This window comes from Bison bison, unplaced genomic scaffold (genome assembly GCF_000754665.1).
Source record: "Bison bison bison isolate TAMUID 2011002044 unplaced genomic scaffold, Bison_UMD1.0 scf7180017858882, whole genome shotgun sequence".
In the NCBI taxonomy this organism is placed as follows: Eukaryota; Metazoa; Chordata; class Mammalia; order Artiodactyla; family Bovidae; genus Bison; species Bison bison.
This window is the reverse complement of record NW_011489454.1, coordinates 14,930-29,381: the sequence shown is the minus strand read 5'-3', so window position 1 is coordinate 29,381 and position 14,452 is coordinate 14,930. Positions and strand designations below refer to the sequence as shown.

Here is a 14,452-nt window from a genome sequence, read left to right as displayed (position 1 = left end):
TGACCCTTTGTATTTCTGTGTTGTCTGTTGTGATCTCTCCATTTTCATTTCTAATTTTATTGATTTGATTTTTCTCCCTTTGTTTCTTGATGAGTCTGGCTAATGGTTTGTCAATTTTATTTATCCTTTCAAAGAACCAGCTTTTGGCTTTGTTGATTTTTGCTATGGTCTCTTTTGTTTCTTTTGCATTTATTTCTGCTCTAATTTTTAAGATTTCTTTCCTTCTACTAACCCTGGGGTTCTTCATTTCTTCCTTTTCTAGTTGCTTTAGGTGTAGAGTTAGGTTATTTATTTGACTTTTTTCTTGTTTCTTGAGGTATCCCTGTATTGCTATGAACTTTCTCCTTAGGACTGCTTTTACAGTGTCCCACAGGTTTTGGGTTGTTGTGTTTTCATTTTCATTCGTTTCTATGCAAATTTTGATTTCCTTTTTGATTTCTTCTGTGATTTGTTTGGTTTATTCTTGTATCCTTGAGCCAAAATTAAACTGTCTTATATGGCTTTATAAGTAGGTCTTGGCAGTATAAATCTTCTAGCTTTATTCTTCAAAACAGCCTTGGCTCATCTTGATCTTTTGTAAATCAATATACCTTTTAGAATTAACGTGTCAATTTTCCAAAAACTCCTACTTGAATTCAGATTGGGAGTACATGAATATATATATGAACTTAAAGACAAATGGCATATTTTACAATTCATGAATCTAATATTTATTAGATGCTTATTTTGTCATTACTTGTAAATTGTTCCTTGCCTAACTTTTTAATCTTGTTAATTATATAAAGTGACTTTCTAGTATTGAACCATTTTTGCATTCCTACAATAAAATCAGGTGGTCAGAATGAGAGCTAAAAAAATACCAATATTTGTGCAAAGTAGTATTTATATAAATCTTTATTGAGAATTTTGCATTATTTGATTAGTTGAAAATGACTAGTAATTGTGCTTCTGGTAATGTAATCTTGAAAAAGTTTTTCACATGTAAATAGATATGTACAAGTATATTGTACAATCTTAGAATATCAGTTTGTCAGTAAAAATAAAATCATTTGCAGAATGTTGTTATGACAGGATATCACTTATTCATTTTCATATCATACACAAACTAGTAAGATGATAAGTGAAATTTACCTCTGCCAGTATTTTTTATTTTATTTAAAATGTTTGAAGCAAAATGATAAAAATGCACATACTTGTTAATTCTGAAAACAGGATGAAGATCTTTATTATAGTATTTTTTACTTTTCTGGATTCTTAAAATATTTAAAAATATTTTTCTTTGCTCGGCTAGAAACTCTTCTGTGTGTTTTTTTTTTTTTTTTCTTCCAGATATCTTCAAAGCAATGCGTTGTGTTACTATCTCTTCTTAGATACCTGGTATATCTTCCTCATTATTTTGTTTCAAAAATTCTGGCTAGCATTATTCATGTGTAAATGCATGTCATTCCACAAAGGTTTGCTTTATACATCCAGAGTAATATGGATGTGTTCCCTGATAAACAGATTTCCTTTTGTTTACCAGGGATCTATAAGCCAGCAGCAAGCATCCATTTAGACTGTCTCTGCACTGAACTTCCCAATCTACTAAATTCATAGGCCCAGAGGAAATCAGAGCCTGTGGGAGAAGACTCAAATATTTGGACACTTCTTCCATCTCAGAAAAAAATTAGATGGGAAGCTATCTCAATTTGTCAACCATAGATCCATTTGTCTCAAAGACTGATAGTGTTTATTATCTCTCTGTTCACCTGACTTTCAGCAGCAACTACAGAACGACTTCTAGATTGTTAATGCTCTATGCTCCAGTTACCCAGTTTCATTTCTCTTAGTCCTGCTTATAATTAGAAGACCATTTGGCCTTTCTTTCACTTGAAAGTGAAAGAAAGAAAGTGAAGTCCCTCAGTCGTGTCCAACTCTTTGCCACCCCATGGACTGTAGCCTACCAGGCTCCTCTGTCCTTGGGATTTTCCAGGCAATAGTACTGGAGTGGATTGACATTTCCTTCTCCAGGGGATCTTCCCAACCCAGGGATCAAACCTGGGTCTCCCATATTGTAGACAGGCGCTTTACCGTCTGAGCCACCAGGGAAGTCATTCACTTACATGACCCTTACTATTATTAGAGTTCAAGATGGTAGACCTTGCTTTTTCATCTATGGAGGATGAATAAATCCATTTCTCAAAATCTAAAAAAAATGGCAAGGAGCTTGCATATTCTCTCACCAGCTGAGATAATCACTTTTGTTAAGCCCAAATATGAGTTACATATTGATAGTTTCAATTTTCTTCAAACATCTGGGGTTTATGGCAGATATTCCTCATAATTTTTGTTAAGAAATTGTGTCTATCTCTTTCAAAAAAAACTGGATTTAGTGTTAATTATTTTGTATCCTTTTTAAGCATTTCAGTGAATTTTAAGAAAAAAAGTTAAGTGACTATGCACTTATCTTTCAAATTCAACTAACAGACTTTCTATTTTGATTTTGTTTTAGGTAACATTTGCCAACAGCCAAACAAATGGAAAAACAAAATCACTCTGTAGTGGCTGAATTTATTTTGCTGGGACTCACTGAGTCTCATGAGTTACAGATTTTCTTTTTCTTCTTTTTTTCCATTATTTACATAGCCATTTTATTAAGTAACCTCATTATTATCTTGGTAGTGAAATTGGACCCTCAATTACAGTCTCCAATGTACTTCCTACTGGTCAACCTGTCCTTTATTGATATGTCTCTGGCTTCCTTTGCTACTCCTAAAATGATTGGTGACTTAATTAGTGAAAATAAGGCCATTTCTTATGAAGAATGCATGGCCCAGATTTTTTTCCTTCACCTTTTAGGTGGAAGTGAGATGATGTTGCTTGTAGCCATGGCAATTGATAGATTAATTGCCATATGTAAACCCCTTCATTACAAAAACATTATGAGCCACCGTATTTGCATCAGACTTGCACTTTTATCCTGGACTACTGGGTTTGTGCATTCTGTTAGCCAAATAGTTTTTATAGTGACTTTACCATTCTGTGGTCCCAATGTTGTGGATAGTTTTTTTTGTGACCTGCCTCAGGTGATCAAACTGGCCTGCACTGACACCTATGTCTTAGACCTATTAGTCATTGCATTTAGTGGACTGCTTTCTTTGTTCTGTTTCATATTTCTGTTCATTTCCTATAGCATTATCCTGATTACAGTCCATCATCACTCCTCCAGTGGATATTCCAAGGCCATGTCCACTCTTTCAGCCCACATCACAGTGGTGGTATTATTCTTTGGACCTTGCCTCTTTATCTATATATGGCCATTCAGCCATGTTTTCATAGATAAGATCTTCTCTGTGTTTTATACAATTTTCACTCCCTTTTTAAATCCAATCATTTACTCATTTAGGAATAAAGACATGAAGAAAGCAATAATAAAAATAAAGACCAAGAATGTGAGTTCCAGATCAGCCTTTTAACTTAAATATTACAATCATTAAAGGCATCATCATTGTTGTTGTCATTGTAATCATCATCCAGGGACACAGATATAAGATTTTACACTGAACATAAGTCATATTTTGGGAAATTATTACTTCTCCCTACACAAGGATACATGCAACAAAGCATTCTGAATTGTACATCCAAGCGCAAATCATTCCAACATATTTTCATCCATTTATGTTGTAATTTTAAATTTTTCTATAAATTCTTAGATTTTAAAATACTGTTGGTTGAGTTCTAACCATGTCTAAGGCACTTTGCATGCATTTACTCTTAACCTCACACAATGAAGATAGAGAATATTATTTATATTTATCACCAGAAAACTGCACATTATAAAATTTAACAAACTTGTCACAGAAATTGTTAAGTACTAGACCTAGAATCAGATCCGACAAGTAACTACAAAATCTATGCTTTTATAACTAAAAATATTTTTATCTAAATTTTAATTAGTATTCATAGATTTTTGTTTCCTGTCCTCTCCTTTACATGTCATAGTTCCCAGTAATTAAATCTTCCCAACAAAAGGTTAAAATGATTTTCCTTTGATCTGAAAGTAAAAAGAAACCAACAATTTCTGTTTCCTTATGGCTCTAATTCAATGAAAAAAGTTTATTAAAACAACTAAGAAGGTTGACCCATTGAGCAAGGTGTACTAATACTACTGGTACACAGCAGGGTAGGAAAAATCATGTTTGAAACTCATGTGATTCTCTGTGGTGCCTCACAGTATTTGCATATCAAGTAGTAAAGGTATGAAAATTACACAACCTAATACAAATTAGAATTTGATTCACTCCACCAAGAAAAGAATCACCATCAATGGAGATCTTGGATGAAGACAAAAGAAGAATGCGATTAGTAGTAAAAGAAGATAGCCATAAATAAATGTTATAATAGTTTAACATTAGTAGAAAGATGATTATAGAAACTAAGACTGTTTTCTTCCTAAAATATTTATGGTCATTGTGTATGTATAGTATTTGTTGACAGATTTCAATTTTTTGTTGTTGTTCATTATCAAGGAGTTGTTGGAGGTTAACTTTAGAATTTTGTCTCTAAGATATGGGATATTCATGTGGGATTATGACTAAATTAAAGAAAATACCAGTACCTCACTGAGATGAATATAGTAACCTACAGAATTTTGTCTTTCCATTTGGAGAAAAGAGGGTGAATGTCTTGATTTGTATAAATCTTTAGGCTAAGACAACTGTTGTTCCTTGGTAGTTTAAATAAAGATAGATTGAGAGTATTAAACATTTGAGAAGAGAGAAGTCATGTATCGAGAATCACAGAATTTTACCCTGACCAGTAACTTAGGGTGCATATTTAATCAAGAATAAAGGATATTATATAAGTAATGAGGGATCTGGAGGAATATTTTATTGGGTCAGAATTCATAGTTGAAACAAAAGAGAAGCTTGAATTAAGCAGTTATTTTATTTTATTTTTATTTTATTTTTTAACTTTACAATATTGTATTGGTTTTGCCATATATTGAAATGAATCTGCCACAGGTTTACATGTGTTCCCCATCTTGAACCCTCCTCCCTCCTCCCTCCCCATACCATCCCTCTGGGTAGTCCCAGTTATTTAAAAAAGTTATTCAAACCCATTGTTTTAAGCAGGGTACATGCATTTTAAGCTAACTGTTATCATTAAATTAGGTACAAAAAATGAGAATATCTATTTATGTCTTTTAATATTAAATGATAAGTAAGTTTTGTTATTATTTACTACACAGATTACTTTAGGTACTCAATTAATCTGTGTGTTGCCTGGTCATGATATATGACATTTAAAGTTTCTGGAGAAAATGTGAGTTAACCAAAGACAGAGGGGGATCAAAAGCAGTTCCCTTCAAGGTCATTTGCTTTGAATAAATTGTTATTCAACAAATAGCTATCTCTCTGTATAATAGCTTAGGTGTGCTAAAGTAAAGGAGAGGGAATACTTAAAGATTATATTATCTTATTTTAGCTCAATTCATCCTCCACAACTTCATTAGGGCTTTAAAAATGTTTCTGTGAATAAACCTTGGATTGAAGATCATTCTTGTTTTTAAAATTCATGTAAATGATTATAAAATGACAGAACTGATAATTATACCCACAATATGAACTTTTTCTTAGCTAAATCACAAAGTATTAATAAAAGAACAATGGAATACAGAACTGACAGTAAACTGGCCAAAATATTTAAAGTTAAGAAAAATTATTTCACAACACGGATTTACTCCCATCTTTATTAACAATGAATGTGACAATATATATTTGTACCTTGATAAATTAGCTAGTCATCAAAATTAGTAAAACACTAAAAGCTAAATATATAAAACATAAAATAAACCTCTGCAATTTTATTTGCAATATTAATAGTCAATGATAACCAATGGAAGGCTTTAAATTTTAACTAAATGTAGTAAAAAGTGTTTCCATTTCTTACTAATACCAAAAGAACAAAAGCCATATTCACAGAGAAATTACTTGTATTTTCTGCCATTCTATAAAAATGACTAAGATGAGCAGTATGACAATAAATAAAATATATTCCTTATCAGCAAATGCTATTGAAAAGCACACAGAATCTATTTCTAATTATCTGCAAATTAAGTGATAGAATAAATTATGTCTTGGGAGGAGTTTTGCCTTATATAAGAGTTGAAAGATTTTAACACTTGTACATACAAATTCTCATCAATAGTACTGACTCATAATAAAAGCTAGTCTATGACAAAAATCTACAGTAAGCCCTTGGTTGAATAGTGAATTTGACTGGTATTAAATAAGAACTTGCAGATAAGATACAGATATGTCAACCAATTTGAAAGTTACTCACGACATTGTTGGCAAGTTATTGAAAAGGACTGTGAAGCCTGCTATGCAAAGTACATTAGGATGATCAATATGATAAACTGTAAAAGCAAACTCTTTTAAAAGAATAATTTACTGTAAGATTTTACAGTAAAAAGGGCAATGACAATGAAAACATATTTTGCCATATATTCTCTGAAACTCTCATAGCAAGGTAAATAAATTTTAAAAAATATTAGTATTTTAATGACCATAAAACAATTAGCTGTAACATTAATGTATAATATGATGTTTGAAGTAATTTAATTTGAATTATTCTTAGTATATCTTTACAATTTTCTATTTCCTAAATATATTAATGTGCACATAATATGCACTTTTAGGAGTAAGCATGTAACATGTATAGATCAATTTTTCTATTAAAGATGTAATGGTCAGAAAATTCTAGAGATTATTTATCTGCAATAATACCACAAAATTGTTAGAAGGAAGCTAAGACTGTAGCTTGGGAATAATGTGAGGAAAAGGAAGCGTCCATTAAATCAAAGCTGTCTGCACTTATTATATCACAAAAACCCAATACTCTCATGACTATTTTAATCATTCCAGTGCTCAAGGAAAGCAAAGCATATTACAGGACCAGAAATTAAGAGTGAACATCTCTCTTGATCATGCTATCACAGCAGCCCCAACGTTTTAACTACTCCCACTGAAATTTGGATTCCCAGGGCTCCAAAAAAATCTGCCTCCAAAGTGGTTCACATCTTTATAAAAGATGCAGAAAACAGTATCCAGAACCACATGAAGGGCATCACAGAGAGTGAAAATTAGATTTCTAATTTCGAATAACGTCTTGAACACATATGTTTCTCATAATGCGCCTTTACAGCAAGTAAGTGAAAACATTATAGAGAGTTAATTCATTACAAATTTAGTACACTGAAGATGGCATTTTAATTAATTCTGTGTTGACTGGAAGGAAAATATTACACTTTTCAAGACATGGAATTATATACTTATTTTACAATGGACTATAATCAACAATTTCCATGAAAATTTAAAAGGTATATGCTCTCAAAATGATATTGCAAATAAATTTGGTGGTATATGGTAAGTGATTAAGAATGATGAATAAAAGTAGGAAACACAAATTCCTGAGCATCCAGATAATTCATACTATCATTGAAAATAGTGGAAAAGCTAGAAACTCATATTATTTTTTGCAGTATAGGGATAGATTTCTTTTAATAAATTTCAGGTATACCCAGGATATATAAATAAGAATATCATAATTACAGTTGGAAAAGAAGCTGGCAAGGGAGAATTAATGAACTAGATATTTAGGTATTTAGAACTAGATATTTAGGTATTTAGAACTAGATATTTAGAAAATCACCGTTTGAAACTTATGGTTATTCCATATATACATAGGGCATTTTAAAGAATAAAGACAAATAAGCCCTTACAGAATGTTCATCTTCAGAAGAATAAAGGAAAAAGTGAATACTTCAGGAATCTCATTATGAGTGTTCAAAATAGTAATAATAATCAAGAAAACTATTTAACAAAATAGAGAAGAGCAAGCTTCCAAACAGATGTCATTCAAAACAATAAATTTAAATAGGAGACTTTAAGAAAAGTTTAAAGCTAGATTGTAGTGTGACAATAATTGTCTCCTGGTAAAATATATTTGAGGACAAGCAGCTGGACAGTACTCCCTATTTAAAAACACTAAATTAAAATATTAAAGATAATTTTAATTTAATAATAAAAGCAAAAATGCATAACAGTTTTATTAAATATAATCACCTAATATAAAATCACCCATTTAATACACATTTTAATGATTATTATTCTATTCACATAGCTGTGCAAGGATCACCACAATCTTATTTTACACAATCTTATTTTAAATCATTTTCACCACTGCAAAAAGAAAACTCACGCCCATCTCCAATCGATCCCAAGCTGAAGGGCCACTAATATGCATTCTTTTTTCATAGATTTGCTTTTTCTAGACAGTTAATATAAATGAAGTTACAAAGCATATAGTCTTTTGTGTCCAGCTTCTATTATTAAGCATATTTTTCAGTTTCATCTGTATTTTAAGATACATATGTATAGTTTTAGAAAAAGGTGAAATTAGTCAAGGTAGAAATTATGCTTAGTTTATTTAAATGTCTATAATGAACATGGAGAAAATATTTATTGAGTTAGTTTTGCTTGTAGTGTTTGTTGTTCAGCTGCTAAGTTGTGTCTGACTTTTGTGACCCTGTCGCACACAGCACACAGGTCTCCCGTGTCCTTCACTGTCTCCTGAAATTTGCTCAGATTCATGTCCGTTGATTTGGTGATGCTATTTAACCATCTCATCCTCTGCTACCCCCTTCTTTTTTGTTATATTAAGTAATTTATGTCTTATATACACATGAGCAAGAGTAGAAATATTTATTTTCAACAATTTACTAAAACAAGTCTTGACTCCTTCCTTTCCTAATAGAGATTTATATGGAAAAGTCTCAGGATTATATAGGATTTATATGAGTAACTCAGATTCAACACATGCCCTCTCTGTGCCCATTCTGTGTCCAGCCATGAGCTTATACATACACCATCTCACCTAATAATCACTATATTTAGTCCGGGTGGTCCTACCTCTAAGACTTGGGAAAATTTAATTAATTACGGGGGTCTTGATTTTTCATTTACTAAAGAGAATAAATAATTACAAAATTCCATCCTAACTCTAATATACTGTGATTTTGTCTTCAAATTCCTGCAAAGTGCATCATAAATTGATTAAAGGTAACTAAAACAAAATGTGCAATTATTTAAGAGGAAGACAATTTTCTTCATTGATAGGATTTTTGTCTAACCTATATGATAACTTATTTCTTTTCGTTTGTATAGTCTTTTTACCTTCATAATATAGAAGCAGGTATACTAAGTGCTGCTGCTGCTAAGTCGCTTCAGTCGTGTCCAAATAAATATTTTGAGAAAGCTTGCTTAAAAATGAAAGAGAGGAATAAGAGACAGAAATGCAGGAAAAGTCATCAACACAGTAAATCCCAGCTTTCCCTCTGAAATAAAAGGCCAAAATAAATCTTTCTTAATCAATTATGTTTAACTAAATTAATTTCATTTGCAAGTTTTTCTGTTTTTACTTTATTGTGGGAAATAAAAGTCAAGGGTATTGGTTCCCAAATTATAGCTGGCATATTCATTATTTTCTAACAGTTATCAAGCCATGTCACTTCCCCAAAGTGCATGCAGTTATTGCAGTTTCTGTCACAAAAGTCTCAACAGCAATATTTCTGGTCACTCTCATGATAGTCATGTAACACGATCGTTAGAGAAGGCATGGTGTGGAGACTGTCCTCTGCATGCCCCTCCAGGCCCACAGTACACCATTTAGCCTCCACTCTGTACACTCCTGGAGGTTGACCTACAGGAACTACATCACTTTTCACTTTTATTTCCCCTAGTTTGTAGACACTGACTATTTCTTAAAAATATCGGAGGTAAGATAACAATTGAGATAATTAAGGTTGGATAACAGTGATAAGATGTTTCGACAAGAGACCGAGCAGAGCTGAAAACAAGGATAGATTTACAGGTCATTGGAAAACAAACATTTCCTAAGCATCTTTAAAACTTAATTCAGTCACTTTTCCAAATACACCACTGTTTCTACTCACTGTTATCAATTCTTTTCTTCTTATAAATCTTCAGTCTTTATGCCTTGTCCTTTTTATTTACTGACCATGAGTACTTTTTTTTTTTAATTTTTACTTTTTAAAATGGTTTGAAGATAAAAACAAACAAGCTTGAAGCTGTGTCTTAAAAGTGACACTTGGAATTGGTTGCCGATTTTAAAAAATCTTACAACATTTTTCACAAATCATGTGCTAAATTAAATATTTTCTTACATGTCTCATTGCTAATTTTTGATTGATAATTAATCTCTAGATGGTAAACTCCTGAGATACCAGGTTCTGATTCCTTTTGCATAAGAAAAAAATGCATTTAATTACATAGAAGGATTACAAATACTTGTTGAATCATATCTGTTATGTTCATATAAATGAAGCATATTAATTCAATCAATATTTAATAATTTGACCATAGACATACATTCCTTTATGTTTGGAGGGAATATGGTGTTTTGCTACAAGCCCAGATTCTGGTGTGAGTAAGTCATTTAAAATATCTATGCCAAGTTTCCTTTAATATAAAATTAGGATAATTATAATAATGGGATTTTTATGCTCATAACAGTAAAGCTTGTTAACATATGTGAAATACAACACAGCTTATCACGTAGTGATCATATAATTATAATTAATTTTGATCACCATACATCCTAAGAATGACATCTAAAAAGCTCAGCAAAGAAAATTTAGTGTGATATATTGCAACCAAAGCAATATCTATACATTAGGATTGAATCATTTCACTATTTACTTCTAAACCACAACATACCATTTGCACACAACACACAAACTCTTCACTGAATAATGATGATAAAAGGATTTGAGAAAACAGCTCCAATTAAGATCTGAGATTTAAGACTATTCTCATATCACCAATAGTTACTCATCAAATAGAAATCAAAAAATATTGGTGTTTTTGTTGAAGTTCATTTGATAAGTCGTGTCTGACTCTGCGACCCCATGACAGTGCTAACTGTGGCTTTTTAAAAAAATTCTCTTTGTATATAAAGAACATCTGGAATCTTCCTGTGTTGAATAAATGGATCTGAAAAATGGATCTGTAGTGACGGAGTTTATTTTACAAGGATTTTCTGCAGCATGGGAACTTCAGATTGTCTTCTTCGTGACATTCTCCTTGATCTATGGGGCTACTGTGCTGGGAAACGTGCTCATTATGGTCACGGTGACATGCAGTTCCACCCTTCATTCTCCCATGTACTTCCTCCTTGGAAACCTCTCCTTTTTGGACATGTGTCTCTCCACAGTCACCACACCCAAGATGATCAGAGACTTGCTCACTGAACACAAGACCATCTCTATATGGGGATGCATGGCTCAGATGTTCTTTATGCACTTGTTTGGAGGTGTTGAGATGACTCTTCTGGTAGCCATGGCTTTTGACAGATATGTGGCCGTATGTAAACCCCTGCACTACAGGAAAATCATGAACCACAGGTTGCTGAACGGGTTTGTTATACTTTCATGGACAATTGGTTTTACACACACCATGAGTCAGATGGTATTAACAGTAAACCTGCCTTTCTGTGGCCCCCACATCATAGACAATATATTCTGTGACCTTCCCCTTGTGATTAAGCTTGCATGTGTGGAAACATACACCCTGGAACTATTTGTCATTGCTGACAGTGGGCTGCTGTCACTCATCTGTTTCCTCCTCCTGCTTGTCTCCTACACGGTCATCCTGGCCACTGTGCAACGAAGATCATCTGGAGGCCTCTCCAAAGCCCTGTCCACACTGTCTGCCCACATCACTGTGGTCAGTCTGTTCTTTGGGCCGTGTATCTTCATCTATGCCTGGCCTTTCAAGAGTTTTGCCAGCAATAAAGTCCTTGCTGTATTTTACACTGTTATCACACCCTTATTGAATCCTATTATTTACACCTTGAGAAATCAGAAAATGCAAGAGGCCATGAAAAAATTAAGGTTCCAAAATGTTAGCTCCACATAGAACTTTTGGATTTTAGAATTGTATAAGTAATCCAGCTTTCAAATATAATGCAAATATAATTTGAATACATATGCAATACATGGGTTTACTTTCTTATTTTAGAATCATAACTGATGCATAAAAATTAATGATAATATATTTTAAATTTATACAATGCTGTTATAACATATGATAATTAGCGATCTCAGCAAAATAGACATATAAAAATCATTAAATACTTTATGATACAGGCAATATATATTTGTTAGTGAAGAAATAAATATAAAAACATGGTGATTACTGTTAAGAGATTACTTTAATTGAAATGGGTTGTTAATGACAGTCATAATACTATCATTTATACTCATTTATAAATGACTGTCATTTATATAATGATTTGTATCATTTGTATCAATTTGTATAAATGACAGTCATTTATACTATTGTTAAATGAGACACCCTGAACAAATAATAATTGAAAGAATTTGAACCAATGAGAGAAAATGTAAGAATAAAAAATTATATTTTACAGGATCATAAATATAAAATGCTAGATTGAACATAAGATACCAAAGGGAAAAAACAATAGAAGGGCAATTTCAATAGAACTACATAGAGCAGCCTTGAATTCAAACGCTCTAAGAAATTCCATTTGTATGCACAGTTGACTTTCAAACCCAAGGAAATAAAAGTATTAGCACATTTTTTAAATATTACAATGGTATGTAATATACCATGTAACTTGTTTTTTCCAAGTGCTTAAACTATGGTTCAATTGTCTTTTAAGCTTGCAATTTTTACTGCAATTGTAAGCAAATTAACATTTGCTTGTTAGTGTTAAGGGGAAGGGGGCATTTCTTGCTGAATTCAGAATCCCAAACTTATTGATGGCTAATCTTAAGTATTCTTCCCCAATTCAAGAGACTAAACATTTCTTCTTGTTCTAGGCAATAGTTTTGAAATTACTCCTAAAGAAGCATATAGATTTTTTTCTGCATTCACTGCATCCTCAAGTTCATCCAGAGTGATGCCGTTAAAACTCAATGCTCGGATTCTTTACAGCATGTTGGTAGCCTGTTTCTTTAAACTGTGCTGCTGCTAAGTCACTTTAGTCGTGTCTGACTCTGTGTGACCCCATAGATGGCAGCCCACCAGGCTCCGCCGTCCCTGGGATTCTCCAGGCAAGAACACTGGAGTGGGTTGCCATTTCCTTCTCCAGGGGAATCTTCCTGACCCAGGGATAGAATCCATGTCTCCCACATTGCAGTCAGACGCTTTCACGCCTGAGCCACCAGGGAAGCCCCATTCATGCTTAGTAGTTCACAAATGTCAAAATAACCTATAACATATTATTGACCAGAATGCTCATAAAAAATTACCAGTGAAACAGTTTTATACTATACCTAAAATTGTCCCATAAAAATTATGATTATTTCGCTAAGATGGCTATAATCAAAAAGGTGACAAATAACAAGGATTGACAAGGATGTAGAATAATTGGAACCCTCATATACTGCTGATAGAATACAAAATGGTGTAAACATTTTGGAGAAAATTTTGGCAGTTCCTCAAAAATGTTAAATATAGAATTACCATGTGCACTAGTTACTTCATTCCAAATACATCCTCAAAAGAAATTAAGGCACGTGTACACTCCCAAAGTTATACTAAAATGATTGTAGCAGCTTTCATCATACTACTAAAAATGTTAAAACAACCCAAATGTTCATCAACTAGTGAATGGATAAATAAAACATGCTATATCCATACAATGGAGTATTATTTGGCAGTAAAAATGAATCAGGTACTGGCATATGCTACACTATGTATGAATCTTGAAAACATTTGGCTAAGTTAAAGAAATGAGTCACTAAAAACTACACCTTACATGAGTCCACTTGTATGAAATGTCCTTTATAGGCAAACCCTTAGAAGTAGAGTAGACTAATGGTTGCCTAGAGCTGGGAGTGAGAGGGAAGCAAGGATATGGTCTTTTTAGACTAGTTTCTCTTCGATGTTTTCAAGACTCATTCACGTCACAGCTTACCTCACTACTTGATGCTAAAAGTGACTGAGTAACATGAGAGGAGGAATCCCTGGACCATTGCTCTCCAACAAACACACCAATTTAACAGCAATTTGTGGACAGATTTTCTTTGTGAGAACTCTGAAACCAATTGAAAATCTCTTTTACCCCTGGAGGATGAAAAACCAGACTCACCAAATCAGGCAAGGAGATTCAGGTCTTGCTAGTCTTGAAGCTCTGACAGGTCTGTCACAGTCTGGCTGTCTGGGGGAAGACAGAGGCAGTTAGCTGGGCCAGTTATATAATTGATTCTCCGTAACTCAGCACAGAATGAGTGGATAAAAGATTCCAGCTCTCAGCTTCCACCTGTAAAGGAAAAGAGTCAATTTATGAATCTAGCATCCCAACTTCACATAGGATTCCCAAAGAACTAGTCCTTATCTCACCAGGCAGGAGATGTGATGGT

General features: G+C 32.9%; 2 protein-coding genes across 2 annotated transcripts; both read left to right on the top strand.

The window, feature by feature from the left end:
• Positions 1 to 2,516: 2,516 nt before the first annotated feature.
• LOC104980952 (olfactory receptor 4K13-like) lies at positions 2,517 to 3,455 on the top strand. The gene has a single exon (XM_010829840.1). The coding sequence runs from the start codon at positions 2,517 to 2,519 to the stop codon at positions 3,453 to 3,455; it is 939 nt and encodes a 312-aa protein (XP_010828142.1).
• A 7,596-nt stretch (positions 3,456 to 11,051) lies between these two features.
• Positions 11,052 to 11,981, top strand: LOC104980947 (olfactory receptor 4L1-like). The gene has a single exon (XM_010829826.1). The coding sequence runs from the start codon at positions 11,052 to 11,054 to the stop codon at positions 11,979 to 11,981; it is 930 nt and encodes a 309-aa protein (XP_010828128.1).
• The last annotated feature ends 2,471 nt before the right edge of the window (positions 11,982 to 14,452 follow it).